General features: G+C 41.4%; 1 protein-coding gene across 1 annotated transcript in view; it reads left to right on the top strand.

The window, feature by feature from the left end:
* The window catches only part of LOC126094494 (lipase 3-like), a 199,917-nt gene that overhangs the window by 141,590 nt on the left and 43,730 nt on the right, over positions 1 to 14,597 (top strand). The window contains exon 6 of the mRNA XM_049908903.1: positions 10,749 to 10,833. Coding sequence (XP_049764860.1) covers positions 10,749 to 10,833 — 85 coding nt within the window. The remainder of the gene's footprint in view (positions 1 to 10,748; positions 10,834 to 14,597) is intronic.

The following is a 14,597-nucleotide window of genomic DNA, read 5'->3' as shown; positions in this document are numbered from 1 at the left end:
AAGACTCCATCACGCCCGAACGTTGCTTCATCGGTAAACAACACAGAGGATGGAAATGTAGGATGCATTTCACACTGTTCCAGGTAACACAGTGAAAACTGTGCTCTGGGTGGATAATCAACTGGTTCCAGGCTGTGGACACGCTGTAAGTGAAATGGACGTAACAATTGCTCTCGAAGGACTGTTCTTACATTCGTCTGATTCGTCCCCATGTTACGTGCAATTGCACAAGTGCTGACTGAAGGATCCCGCTCCACATGCTGCAAGACAGCTTCCTCAAATTGCAGCGTTCTTACCGTGCGATGGTGTCCCTGTCCAGGTAATCTGCTAAATGACCCGGTCTCACGCAGATGTTGGTACACAGCAGCAAAGGTCGTATGATGCGGGATACGGCGATTAGGTTATTGTCGTTGATAAACCCGTTGTACAGCTCGTCTTCTGTGGTGTGCTATGTAGTACGCACCAACTATGTCAGTGTAGTCACTCCAGGTGTATCGTTCCATTAGTAAACACAGACAATGCACCACTACACTGGTGGACAGCAGTTGCCTACAACTGAAGAGCCCTCCAACAACTGAAGATCGTAATACGGCCTCTAACAACTGAAGAGTGTAATGCGGCCTCCACCAGTTTAAATAATCCCCATAGGAAAAAATGACATTAGGGAAAAATATTTGTTTTGATATCCTCCCAGAGTTTGTCGGTTTAAATACTTTCCACCCTGTATATGTATCATTTTCATCTTTCTATTGACTGTCCCACTTGGTTGAAGAGTGGCGGATTGTGCTGCTGTCAGCCCTCTCCTGTCCATACGGAGCAGGAGAATGAAATCACAATAAAGAAAATAACACTCCAAGCCAGTCTTCCACCGAGCTATGGGCCAAGAGCTCACTGTACCCGCCATTCTTCAATCAATGTCCCATTCGCAATTTTCGCTACGTACTACGCCGTGACATTTGCTAGCCACTACTGACTGAGGGAGCCACCACACCACCATGACCAGGACTTGGCCTCTGCATTGAAAACGACCAGAATTTGGGTATCAGCCATCAAGCTTATCTTTGTACATCAAATGGACCGTACACACTATCTTGTTCTGTGACCAAGTTTATATGAGACTTTGACTATTTTATCATTAAGGCCTTTAGTCTAATTTCAGACTTCTGCATTTCAGTGCTGATTGCGGACCTTCACAAGCTATTGTAAGTGATTAACTTCTCTCCAAAAAAGAGTTTACGGTTGATGCATTTATTAATAATGCTGCTGTACATTGTTTATCTGAGCTGTGTTCTCATTGCACTTCAATCAGCACAGGACATATCAGATAGTCTGCTTCAGATCTAGATATTAAGTCCAAACGTAAGTCTCAACTAACTTCTTCCTAATGGAGAGTACCACTGCCATCATGAGAAATAGTACCATTTTCTGGATCGGGAATGGAAATATTGTTCATCAAAATATACTTGCAGTGTGCTGCATACTACGAATAAAGTGGCTTCTGGTATGGAAACTATAGATTTATGGACATATGGTCAGTAAAGCTTATTTTTTACTTACCATCATAGGGATCATTCCATAGTTATTCCCTACTGTTCATAATCACCTGTATTGGGTGTTCAATAATTGTGTACTCCCTTAACATTTTGTAAATGATTCTAGATATTGAAATCTGGTATCTGTCAATACACCAATGGGTAATTATTTTGCTACATACTCAATGACTGTAGCTTTCTTAATGCAGCGAGTTATTAAGCTAAGCATGGGTCTCTTACATAGGATAACGTTCTTTCTTAACAGGAATTGATATCTCCACAAAGGAGAGGTACAGTAACATAGCCTAATGTTTGTCATGCTGTAAATACTGTACCTTCACACGACAAACGCTAAAACAATGCAAATTTTGCATCATTATTTACATGGACAGAATGCCAAGTACTTGTTGAGATCTCAGTTTGATACTTGAATTGCTTGCAAAACATTTAGAGTGTCCATGTTGCATGAGACCCATTTATCATCGGTCACTTTTTACAGCTTTCTGTAATAATGTAAAATTCTTAGAAGGAAATTTATGTAAGACACTTAGAATCACTAAGTTTATCTTAGAACAGCCTGTGGCTGTTGTTATTTGTTAATAACATAAATTTATCACACTGTTATTTTGTAGTACCATTTACATAATATCTTTATCTCATTATTATTTGATTTGCTTGCTTCAATGCATGTGCTGTCTTGTATGCTCACTGTTTCATACACACTTTTTTTCTGTTTGGCAGTGTAAGCTATACAGAACAGTCTGACCTTTTGCATACTGCAAACAACTTACTTCATGCAATTCCAGGAGAATATAAAAACATTGTGGTACTAAACACTGTGATAAGTATCAACCATTCCGCAGTTTTGACTTCATTATCTGTTATTTGTTTTCTGTAGAAGCAATTTTATTTCCTGTTAACTGCTCATGCAATGCCATCAGTACACAGCACTCTCCTGAAGGCAGTATAAAATTTTCCCCTTATTCTAAATACAGATAAAAGTTTTCTGTAAATTTTTTTTCAATTTTTCTGGTTTATTAATTCAGCAGTTACTAGCTATTTTTTGAAAATAATTATTTAATATGCATTATAGTCGAACTATGAGTCACTGTTTCATTCATATGATCCACTGCCTCACTGTAACAATACTTTCTGTAATTCCTTCCACAACAATAATTTATGCAGCATGAGAACTTATATAAGCTTCTCACTTTACTGTGAAAGTGCATTACTGATTTATCATCAGCGCAAAAAAATTAAATATTTTGTTGTCACTAATAATATTTCAAATATATAAAATATCTATACGATAGAACATCAAGATCATATCCAGCTGGTTAGTCATGTATGTTAAGGGGACTACACCGTGGTTCACGTCGAAAAAAAATCGATTTTCGGTTTTCATCATATTTCGACAGATTAAGGTTTTATTTAAGTAATCTGAAAAGGATTTTGCCGAAAAAAAATTTTTTTGAGTATTTAAAAAATCATTTTCCTACCACGTGTCTATGTGCCACGCCCACTTTTCTGTCACCCACTTTTCTGCATATATTCTAGATCTTTATATCCCATACATTGTATGTTAGGGATTTTTCTTTTACTCCCGAGTGTGTTGGCTACCCTTGGAATGCAACGGTCGGTATTCTTTTGTTTCTGCTGTTTGTAAACAACAAGTTTTCAGACAAGCCATTAGTTTTGTTCAAGTGTGATTGCGAGTCGTTGTTATACCTACGTTTTCAGTGCTTCTTTACGTATGTTTTGTTGCGTTTATTGAAGATGACAAAACGTAAAGGCATTTTCAAGAAACGACAATTTAGAGGAAACAAGTTTAGAAAGCTTTCTGGACAAGAGGTTATGTCACCTGGCAACGATGTTCCTAATTGTTATTCTTCAACAAGTGCATCATCAAAGAAGCTCTTGCTATTTCAAGAGAGTTACAACGAATTTACTATAAGTGACAAGGGGTGCAGTAACATTATTATAAATTTGAAAATATTATCAGATGTAATTTCTAAATTTGTACAATGTAGACAGTGTGGTGAGTCACAGAGTGTGAAAATTTGTGAGAGTGCCAGTGGGAGAAAAGGCCTAGCAATTGCTTTGGATTTAATTTGCACTAAATGCTCAGCTGTGATTTCATTTATGAGTTCTTTAAAACCAGATGCAAGTGGCCCTTATGAAATCAATACTAGATTAGTTTATGCCTTACAATCCATTGGCAATGGCATGGCTGCAGGGAGAACATTTTGTTCAGTGATGAACTTACATCAACCACCAAATAAATTTGAAAAACTGACTGCAATATTAGAGAAAGCTGTATGTGTGGTCATTGAGGAACTCATGAAACTGGCTGCTAGGGAAACAGTGGAAGAAAATGATGGATGTTCTGATATTGCAGTTGCACTTGATGGATGTTGGCAGAAAAGAGGACATACTTCTCTGAATGGAGTAGTGACAGCCACGAGTGTAGACACCAGTAAAATGTGAGATGTGGAGATAATGTCTAAATATTGCAAATGTTGTAACATCAATGAACGTAACGAACACAACTGTGTGGCTAATTTTAGAGGAACAAGTGGTGGTATGGAAGTTCATGGAGTACAACAAATATTTCATTGCTCCATAGAAACAAGAGGCATACGGTACACCAGATATTTGGGCAATGGTGTCAGTAAGGCATGTGGTGAACTCTAAGCCATATGGAAATGCCATTATTAGCCAAATTGAATGTGTAGGCCGTGTTCAAAAACGTTTGGGAACAAGGCTGAGAAAAGTAACTGTTGATATGAGAGGAACAAAATTAGATGGAAAATTGTTGACTGGACAGGGTCAGTTACCTAAAACTGAAATAGAAAACTTGGAGGTATACTATGGGAAGGCAATTAGGAGAAATAAAGACGATCTAGAGGCAATGAAGAGAGATGTTTGGGCCATATTCTTCCATAAGTCCTCTACTGATGATAAGCCATGTCATGGATTGCGTCCATCAGGAGAAAATTTGTGGTGCAAATACAATAGGGCCCAGGCAACTGGAGAACCTTATTCTCAACAGCATTCTCTTCCTGCTACTGTTATTACAACAAATAAACCTATTTTCAGAGACTCGGCTCATCCTGACCTTCTAAGGAAATGTTTGCATGAGCAGACATAGAACCCAAATGAATATTTCAACAGCATAATTTGGCACTGCCTTCCTAAAACTGTATTTGTAGGCATGCATTCAATGAAACTAGGAGTTCATGATGCTGTTATTACATTCAGTTGTGCAGTTGTGGTACTGAAAAAGCCGGGCATTAATCCTGGTGAAAATAAGATCACTGGGCTGCAACATTGAGAGAAAATAAGGATAGCCGATGCAGACAGGTCTGCATCTAATATGGCAAAGAAAGCAATAAAAACATCCAGGAAGGTGAAAAAGAAGCTGGAAGGCCTACTAGAGGCCAAAGAAGGGCCGTCATATGCAGCAGGACAGTTTTAATTAACTGTAAGTAACAAATTTCAAAAGTTTTTTCTTTAAATTCAATTTCCCGCAAACCAAAATTTTCAGTATATATGCCCCATTATATCAGAAACCATCATAGATAAATGAATGAAATTTTCAGAGACTCTGCATAACATAAAAAGCCACCTCTGGTACTACATTCATTAACGTTCCCCCATTAGGAACTTCACAAAAAAATATTTTCTGCAGAAAAAACTTAATATTTTTTGCTATTGAATTGAAAAAGTACTTCTTAACAACTATAAAATGGATATAGTAGATTTTAGTACAGTTGACTCTATTAGCACCATGTAACATAGAGTAAAAATATTAAGGTCCTGCATCAAATAGTTTTTTTTTTCAGAAATGGGTCAAATACTTGCCTAAATTAACATGGGTTAGATAGGCAGAGTGTGGTCCCCTCAAAGCATCAGTCCAGGACAGGGAGGTTCATTGGCCCTGGATCAAATCTGCCCAGTGGATTAATGATGGTTGGGGTGTCGGTCAAACCTGATGTGGTTTCTTGGAGGTTTCCCACGTCTCACTAGGCGGACACTCAGCTGCTTCCCAACTCCCACTTCAGTTACATGATTCACAAACGTTTAGAATACTTTCAAAATATTCACATGAATAGCACTGCACTTAAGAGAGTTGGGGTACACATTTTTCTGACTATAATAACAAACACAACATTTTATTATTTCAAGAATGCTGTTACAGGAAAACACTTGCCATGGCGTGGCTGCACTTCTAGTCTGAGACACATAGGGTGAATGTCAACACATGACTGAGAGTGAAGTGGGCTCTGTCAGCCATTGGCCAGCCAGTAGAGTGAACTACAGAGAGGCTGCACTTGCATTTAAGAGTGGAGGGCTCTGCTGATTCTATCATCTTGTGGCCTCTGAGGTGCCCAGATCGTGGATGTGGAATCTTATGTAGGTCACTAGACCCCTCCTCCCTTGGGGGTGGAGCGTCATGGTTCCCAGGCAAGAGTGGATGAACGCATTGTGGAAATGGCCCCTGTGTTAATGGAGGCCTTAGAGGCTCCCAGTCAGCAGAGACATTAGAATTTGGGCTATAGTGGCCAGCTTGAGGAGCACACTGATACACCCTTGTGGGAGCATGAGGTGACAGGAACAGCAATGGGCTATCCAATCAGGGATCCATGGCGATGTCCAGTGGCAGTGGGGGAAGTGGAGGCGTATCCACCACAGGGTGAGGTCACATTGGAGACATTTAATCAGTGAGGGGCATATCCACCACCTAGAGGGGGACTCGAGGTGCTGCTTGAGGCTGTGGCATAGTAGCCTTATTGTGTGGCACTGATGCAAGTGGGAATTGGGGCTGTAGCACTATCAGGTGGGCTGCATCCAGTGACCGGGGCACCGACGAAGGTGGTAGTGTAGCCAGGATGAGCACGTGGGTGCCCACCCAGACTTGGAGCTGATTTTGATGGCACCAGACCTCCTAGTCTTCAGGTAGAGAGTGCAGACATGGCAGCCATTTGGACACACAGTCATTGCCAGTAACCAGCACAGATACCAACCAAACCACTCACCCAGACTGGCGTACCTGGCAGAAAGTGCTGTACAGTGGAACACAATGGTGGATGAGAACCCAAATGGAAAAGTTGGAGCAGCATCCACAGCTGGCACCCTTGGAGAAGCTTGGCAGGGCTATGGGAAACAACAGCAGTCGTCTGGTAGGCTGTAAGAATAAACAGTAAAACCTCCTTAGGGGGAATGTCCTGCAGATACTTTTCCAGTTGGGTCTTAAAAGGTGCAAACCATGTGCTTGACCTCCCTGTTAGATTGGACGTGAAAGAGAGGGGAGTGAATATGGAGAATGCCCAATCACACACAGAAATCACGAAATACCTGAGACAGGAACTGAGGTCCATTGACGGAAACGAGAGTAACTGGGAGACCTTCCACAGAAAACATTTTTGAAAGAGCCTGAATAGTAACTTGAGTAGTGGCCAAGGAGCACCAGCCCACATGTGAAAAACGTGAAAATGTGTCAATGACAATCAGCCAAAACACATTCAGAAACACACCCACAAAATCCTTATGGATGCTTTGTTATGGCTGGTTTGCTGGAGGCCCTGGAGAAACACCACCTTGGGAGCAACCTGTTGATTAGGGGAGTGAGGACACACAGCAACCAAATGCTCCAGCTCTCGGTCAATGCTGTGCTGCAGAAAACTCCCCACTAACCCTTATGCAACAGCTGTAAGACCCCACCACAGACTCCTCGAGATGACTACCCTGGGAACTGCACCATTCATGGAGAGGAGGAGAACCCTGTCTAATACCAAGAGACAATGGCGCAAGACAAAGTAGTTACAAAGCATATCAGAAGTGTGACACAGAGAACAAAATGACCAACATTTCTGGACCAGGTGGATGGCCTGCTTCAGGATGGAGTCAGACGTGGTGGCCTTGGTGACCCAGGTTCTAGTGACTGGAAAACCGTCTACCACTTGGCAGGAGTCGACATCCAAACGAAAACATAAGAGCTCCTCTCGATGAATGTCGAGTTCTGGACACAAGAGCAGCCTGCATAAGTCATTCGCATCGAAACAGCGTCCAGTAGGGCGAAAATGGATGTCATAGTAGTATCTAAAGAGGAACAAGGCCCACCGCCACAACCTGTGGACTACCTTATTGAGTGCCCAGCAGACAGACTCAATAATGAAGCTAATGGCTTGTGGTCCATAGTGAGATGAAATTTGGTGCCATATACCCAATGGCCAGAGTGTCCTCCACGACCTGAGGGTAGTGGACCTTTGCTGTAGTGAGAGTTTTGGATACAAACGACAGTGACTTCTCTGAGCTGTCTGCGTTCTGATGGGTGAGGACCACCTTAACACCATACTGCGAGACACTCGTAGTGAAAACCAATGGTTTGTTGGGATCAAAAGTAGCTAGACATGCTACCAAGCTGAAGTGATCCTGCAGCTTGGAAAAGTCCTGGTCACATGTGAGAGATCAGACAAAGGAAGCACCATTGCAGAGAAGAAGGTAGGGAGGATGTGCAACGATGAACACCCCAGGAAAAATGCCTGCAGTTCATGCAATGATGAGGGATGGGGTAGGTCCATAATGCCCTAGACCAGACTTGCCAAGCGTTTGACACCCTGCCATGATATGATGTGGCCCAAATAGTCAATAGAGTGTTGGAAAAACTTAGATTTCTGTAGATTTCAATGCAGACCCAAAATTTTTCAAAAAGGGCCCAGATAGTCTGCAGTTGGTTGCTCATAGCAGTAACAACAATGTCATGTAGCTAGTTGAAACAGTGCAGAATAATGGACATGAACTGTTCCAGATAGCTTTTTAAAAATTGCAGAGCTACTTGCTTTACCAATCATTAACTATTACTATCGATATAGGCCTAAAGGTATATTAAGGAACATGATACATTTTGACGCCTCATCCATGGATAACTGGTTATATGCTTTGGGAAAATCAAGTTTGGAGAATAACTGACACCCTTCTATATCTTCCAGATATAGCAATGAGTTTGTGTTGACCATGGACTGTGAATGCATGGTGCCCAGAAAATCATTGCAAACTCTCAGTCTACCAGATGATTTCATCATCATAACAAAAGGCATGGCCCATTCATTACAAGGAAATGGAAACCACAACCCTAAGAGACCTGAACCAATCCAGCTCCATCTTGGCCTGGGAGCAAAGGGCTATCCTAGCAAGCAAGAAAAAATCTAGGACTGTTTAAATGTTTTGTGGACTTTAAAGTCTGTGGTGCACCCTAGGCCATCCACAAAAATATGGTGAGTGTGGTGATTCCAAAGACTGATAGCAGACATCAGCACAGACCAACTGTATGAAGTCTGTGATTGAAAAGCTAAAGACCTGAAAGGCTTCAACTCCAAAAAGGTTTACTGAGCTAGCATCTTGAACAACAATAAAAGTATTAGGCTGCATTACTCATCTACAAATAACATCATTTCTAAGTTGACCAAGCAAGCGGATTTGGTGTTTACCAGATCCCCATAGGCACCTGATTACCAGCAACAGCACAGGGAAGGTGAGATCTGAATATGTTTGTGCATTAAGCAGGGAAACTGCTGCACCCTTGTCCACCTGCAGGTGCAGATGCCATGAGAAAACCAAGACCTCGACAAAGAGTTTGTTGGATTCCTGATTGAGAATCGGCCTTGACAATGCCACTACCCGGATATCCATACCCATGTTCTCTGGTACTGGATTTTGTGCTATTGAGTGGCAGACTGCTGCAGTGTGGCCATTCTTCTGACAGTAATGACAGATGGCCCAATGCTGGGGACATTCTGATCTATCACATTGGGAGAAACAAGATGCACATGATGGCAACAGGGAGCAGCAGCAGCTGGTATGTTGTTAACATGCTGCATGGAAGCTGCCGGATTGGCACTTGCGACTTCGACTATGAAGAGTCACAGCCAAAGCACAGTAAGTCTGATGGAGCTATTTCTTGCATTGGTAGAATTCAACTCTGGTGGCCACAACGTGCAGGTGATGGTGATAATAGGAAGACAACAACGAGCAAAAATTGTCAAAAAGGCAAAAAAGAAGTTTCCTGTAATAGGGCCAACTGCTGAATGAAACACCTGATACCTGATACAGGGCAGGAGGAATACATGACAAAAACAGTGTATGACGTACCTCCACTTCTGTAAAGTGAAAGGCATTGAAAAGTTGCTGTAGCCAGAATTTGTACACTTTCCAGTTTTCTGCTGCCTCATCAAAGAGCAAGAATGGAGGAAGGAACATAGCCAGATACAAAGGAGAAGAGAGAAATGCCTGCACAGCCTGTCTCATAACTGTAAGAAGTTCCCTCTGTTGTTGCACCAACGTTTGAAGCAGAGTCTCCATGTCATGACAAGAAAAATGTCACAACCAGTGCAAAAAAACAAGCACACAACAAAACATGTGAAAAACAACCCTACTCATGGTCAATGTGTTCTCGCTACACAAACAGGCATATAATAAAAAAAACACAACACTTTATTACTTCAAGAATACTGGTGCACAAAAACAGTTGCCATGCAGTGGCTGCACTACTAGCCCAAGACACATATGCAGAATGTCAACATATGAATGAGAGGAAGGGTGGTCAGGCCTGACTCTTTAAACTGCCGGCCAACCACTAGGGTGCACTATGGAGAGGCTGCACACACATCTGAAAGTGGAGGCTTTTGCCGGTGCTGGCAGCTTGTGACTTTTGTGGCATGTCATACAACTGTGAGCCATGTGGAGTCTTACATGAGTCGCTATACACACATTCTGTCCTGGGGGTGGGGGTGGGGGGGGGGTAAAAGTGTGGCAGCAGGGTAGGGCAGCCACCCTTTAAATTAACCTTGTGAAATCCATTGATAATCATGCCAAACTTACACAAATGCTGAACAAAGGTACAAGAAAAAGAAGAACTTCAAGTATATAGATTGTAATTTCATCATGAAGGCAGTGTAAATTGAAATAAGAATAATACATAATCAACGAACAAGCTAATGGTCACTCACCACCAAACTTTTAACTGCATTCATATTTTTATTTCATGTGATCATGCATCTATGTGAAAATCATACAATACATAATTCATACAAATATCTCTTTCAGGATTTGTATAGAGTATATGCTACCTTCGATTTCCATGCTATGTGCTGCCTTTGATTTCTTCCTCTAGTCTGTTTCACATTCAAATTCAAAGCACACTTTCTTCTGTTTTAGACCATGCTGCCTGTGCTGCTGAGCCACAGCCCATCAGGTTCCTCCACAAAGACTCTAGCTCACTATGCACAGGAGATCAATTCAGGTGAGGTTCTAATAGTCGGTGAGAGAAGTCTGCCTACATTTGCTCAGATACTAATTATGAATTATGAGTAACATGTCTCTATAATAATGATTCTGCACTGCCTTCTTTTTGTTCCTTAAATTGTCAGCCTGCTTCTAATTTTTCAATTTTGTTACAATTTTTACTGGCATAAAAAAGTTAGAGCATTTGTATATGTTATATGGAATAGTAACTTAGCTTCTCCTTCAGCCATATCTCACACATATGGCCTGCAGCAGATTTTAGAGACCCTATTTTAAAAAAAATTAAACTCACTTAACACTCATAAATTTTTCAGGGTCAAATTTTGTTTTCCAATGTTGGAAATAGCTAACTGCAGTTTTGTTTTAGAACTAGCATGCACTTTCCCTGTGCAAAGAGCATGACTAAACTTTTATTCTAGCAAGTGCAGCAGCAGTTTAGTTAGTCAAAACCACACTGCTGAACACACCCAAACATGTGTATGTACCAGACACATTACCATACTATCTTCTCTGGATGGCTGCCAATTTATGACCACAGCTATCCAATGGTTTGTTTCCAACTTATGGTTGTCTACAAAATGTTGCTCAATTCATCATCTTCTTCAAGGATGAAACAGGGACTGAGATCCCCTGCTGGATCTCATCCAGGCCTTTCCATGTCTTCAGCAATATACACCCATGTTCTTTCTAATGTCACAAAGCCATCTTCGATTGGAAGATTTACATTTCTTCTGATCTACAGCTACATCTATATTCTGCAAACCACAGAGAAATGCTTGGAAGAGAGTACTATCCACTCTACAGTCTATTAAGGTTTATTCCTGTTCCATTTGAAGCTTGGTAAAAATTACTCCTCAAAAGCCCCTGTGTGCACTGTAATGTGCTGGCAATACAGAGGATATTATAGTATATTCCTACATTCCTCACTTAAGACTCATTCATGAAACATTTTGAGTAAGCTTCCACAGGGTAGAAGGCGTCTGTCTTCAGGTATCTGTCAGTTCAGGTTTCTCAGCATCTCCAAAACACTCTTCCATCAATCAAACAAACCTGTGCCCATGTGTGCTGTCCTTCATTGTATATGTTCAATATAACCTGTTAGTACCATTTGTACGATTTCCCCACACTTCTTAGATGATTTGCACAAATATTTTGTATGCAATCTTCATTGCAGACTGATTACATTTTCTCTGTATCCCATCAATGAAGCAAAGTCTGCCATCCGCTTATTTCTTCTGAGCCTATGTGATCATTATATATCATATCCTTATAAATAGTTACACCATGTATTTGTATGAGTTGATAGATTACTATTGTAATTCAATGATACCATACACAGTTTTTCATTTCTGAACATCTAAAGTAAGTTTCCAGTCTTTGCACCACTTTGAAATCTTCTTAAGATCTGACTAAAGATCCATGCAGCTTTTCCCAGACAATATTTGATTAGAAATAACTATTTCTGCAAAAAATTAGATTATTATTAATTCTGGTTCTCAGTACATTAATATATAAGCAGCACTCAAATGAATACAATACACATGGAAAAAAAGTAAATAAACTGTTTATTATTTCAAAACTTATTGTCATAACTGTTAATACATTTCTCCCATTGTGAGACGGAAAAATGTTTCCATTTGCCTACAGAACCATGATTGTACCCATATGTGAATCTCTTTAGGATTCCAAAATGTAGAAATCACATGGGGAGATATGAGGACTGTATCCAGGATGTACAAAGGCTTCCCAGCAAAAGTTCTGCAGTGTATCTGAAACAGTAGGCCCGTCCACACGTTGCCAAGCTAGTTTTAAGTAAGCTGCAGAAGTTTTACAGTGAAGCACATCCTTCATGCAGTCCAAACCTCTCCCAATGCAATTTTAATATTTTTGGAGTACCTAAGGAAAAGCATTCATGGCTGTCAATTTGCTTTGGATGAAGAGGTTCACATCTGTGTATAATCGCAGTTCCATAGTCAACTGCAAACATGTTTCTGTGAAGAAATTGACCATCTTGTCTCATGGCGGAGTAAGTGTACTAAATTTTACAGTATTACTCTTGAAATAAATAAAAATAACAGTTTACTTAATCAAACAATAGAAAATCCAGGCTGGAATAACTACAATATGTAAAGGATAGAGTGTGACTCACTGCATGAGGAGGCATTAAGTCACAGACAGACACAATACAAATACTGCTAAATTTTTAGCTTTCAGACAAAACAGTCCTCCTCCAGAAGCAGAAAACACACACACAAATGTGCAGAAAACATACACACAAATGTGCTCCTTGGGGACAGGATAAGGCTGCTAGGTGCAGTGTCAGGAGGCTGAGATGGGGGAGAGGAAGGGGAGAGGAGAGATATAGAGAAAGGGAAAAGGCTAGTAGGGGTGTTAGTAGAATATAAGGCACACATAGTGCTGGAGTGGGAGCAGGGACAGAGACGTAGATAGGGATTAGTGACGATTGAGGCCAGAGGGGTTATGAAAAAGAAGGATAACTTGTAGGTAGAGTTGCCGACTGTGCAGTTCAGAAACCTTTATGTTGATAGGAATGACTCAGGTGGCACAGACTGTGGAGTAGTCATTGAAGTAGAACATATCATATTAGCCAGCATGTTCAGCAGTTGGGTGGTCCAGCTGTCTCCTGGCGATGGTTTAGCAGTGGTTGTACACTACTGGCCATTAAAATTGGTACACCACAAAGATGGCATGCTACAAACGTGAAATTTAACCGACAGGAAGAAGATGCTGTGATATGCAAATGATTAGCTTTTCAGAGCATTCACACAAGGTTGGTGCCAGTGGCAACATCTACAATGTGCTGACATGAGGAACGTTTCCAACGGATTTCTCATACACAAACAGCAGTTGACCGGTGTTGCCTCATGAAACGTTGTGATGCCTCGTGTAAGGAGGAGAAATGCATACCGTCACGTTTCTGACTTTGACAAAGGTCAGAATGTAGCCCATTGCGGTTTATCGTATTGCGACATTGCTGCTTGCATTGGTTGAGATCCAATGACTGTTAGCAGAATATGGAATTAGTGAGTTCAAGAGGGTAATATGGAATGTGCTGGATTCCAATGGCCTCGTATCACTAGCAGTCGAGATGACAAGCATCTTATCCACATGGCTGTAACGGATCGTGCAGCCACGACTTGATCCCTCAGTCAACAGACAACTGATGGGGACATTTGCAAGACAACAACCATCTGCATGAACAGATCGATGACGTTTGCAGCAGCATGGACTATCAGCTCGGAGACCATGGCTGCGGTTACCCTTGACGCTGCATGACAGACAGGAGCGCCTGCGGTGGTGTACTCAAGAACAAAGCTGGGTGCACGAATGGCAAAACCTCATTTTTTCGGATGAATGCTGGTTCTGTTTACAGCATCATGATGGTCGCATCCGTGTTTGGCGACATCGCGATGAACACACATTGGAAGCGTGTATTCATCATCGCCATACTGGCATACCACCCGGCGTGATGGTATGGGGTGCCATTGGTTACATGTCTCGGTCACCTTTTGTTCGGATTGACGGCACTTTGAACAGTGGACGTTACATTTCAGTTGTGTTATGACCCATGGCTCTACCCTTCATTCGATCCCTGCAAAACCTTTCATTTCAGCAGGATAATGCACAACCACGTGTTGCAGGTCATGTACAGGCCTTTCTGGATACAGAAAATGATTGACTGCTGCCCTGGCCAGCACATTGAAAACGTCTGGTCAATGGTGGCTGAACATCACAATACGC

Source organism: Schistocerca cancellata, chromosome 8, assembly GCF_023864275.1.
Source record: "Schistocerca cancellata isolate TAMUIC-IGC-003103 chromosome 8, iqSchCanc2.1, whole genome shotgun sequence".
NCBI classification, from domain to species: Eukaryota; Metazoa; Arthropoda; class Insecta; order Orthoptera; family Acrididae; genus Schistocerca; species Schistocerca cancellata.
The sequence above is the reverse complement of the archived record's forward strand: the minus strand, read 5'-3'. Positions and strand labels throughout refer to the sequence as shown.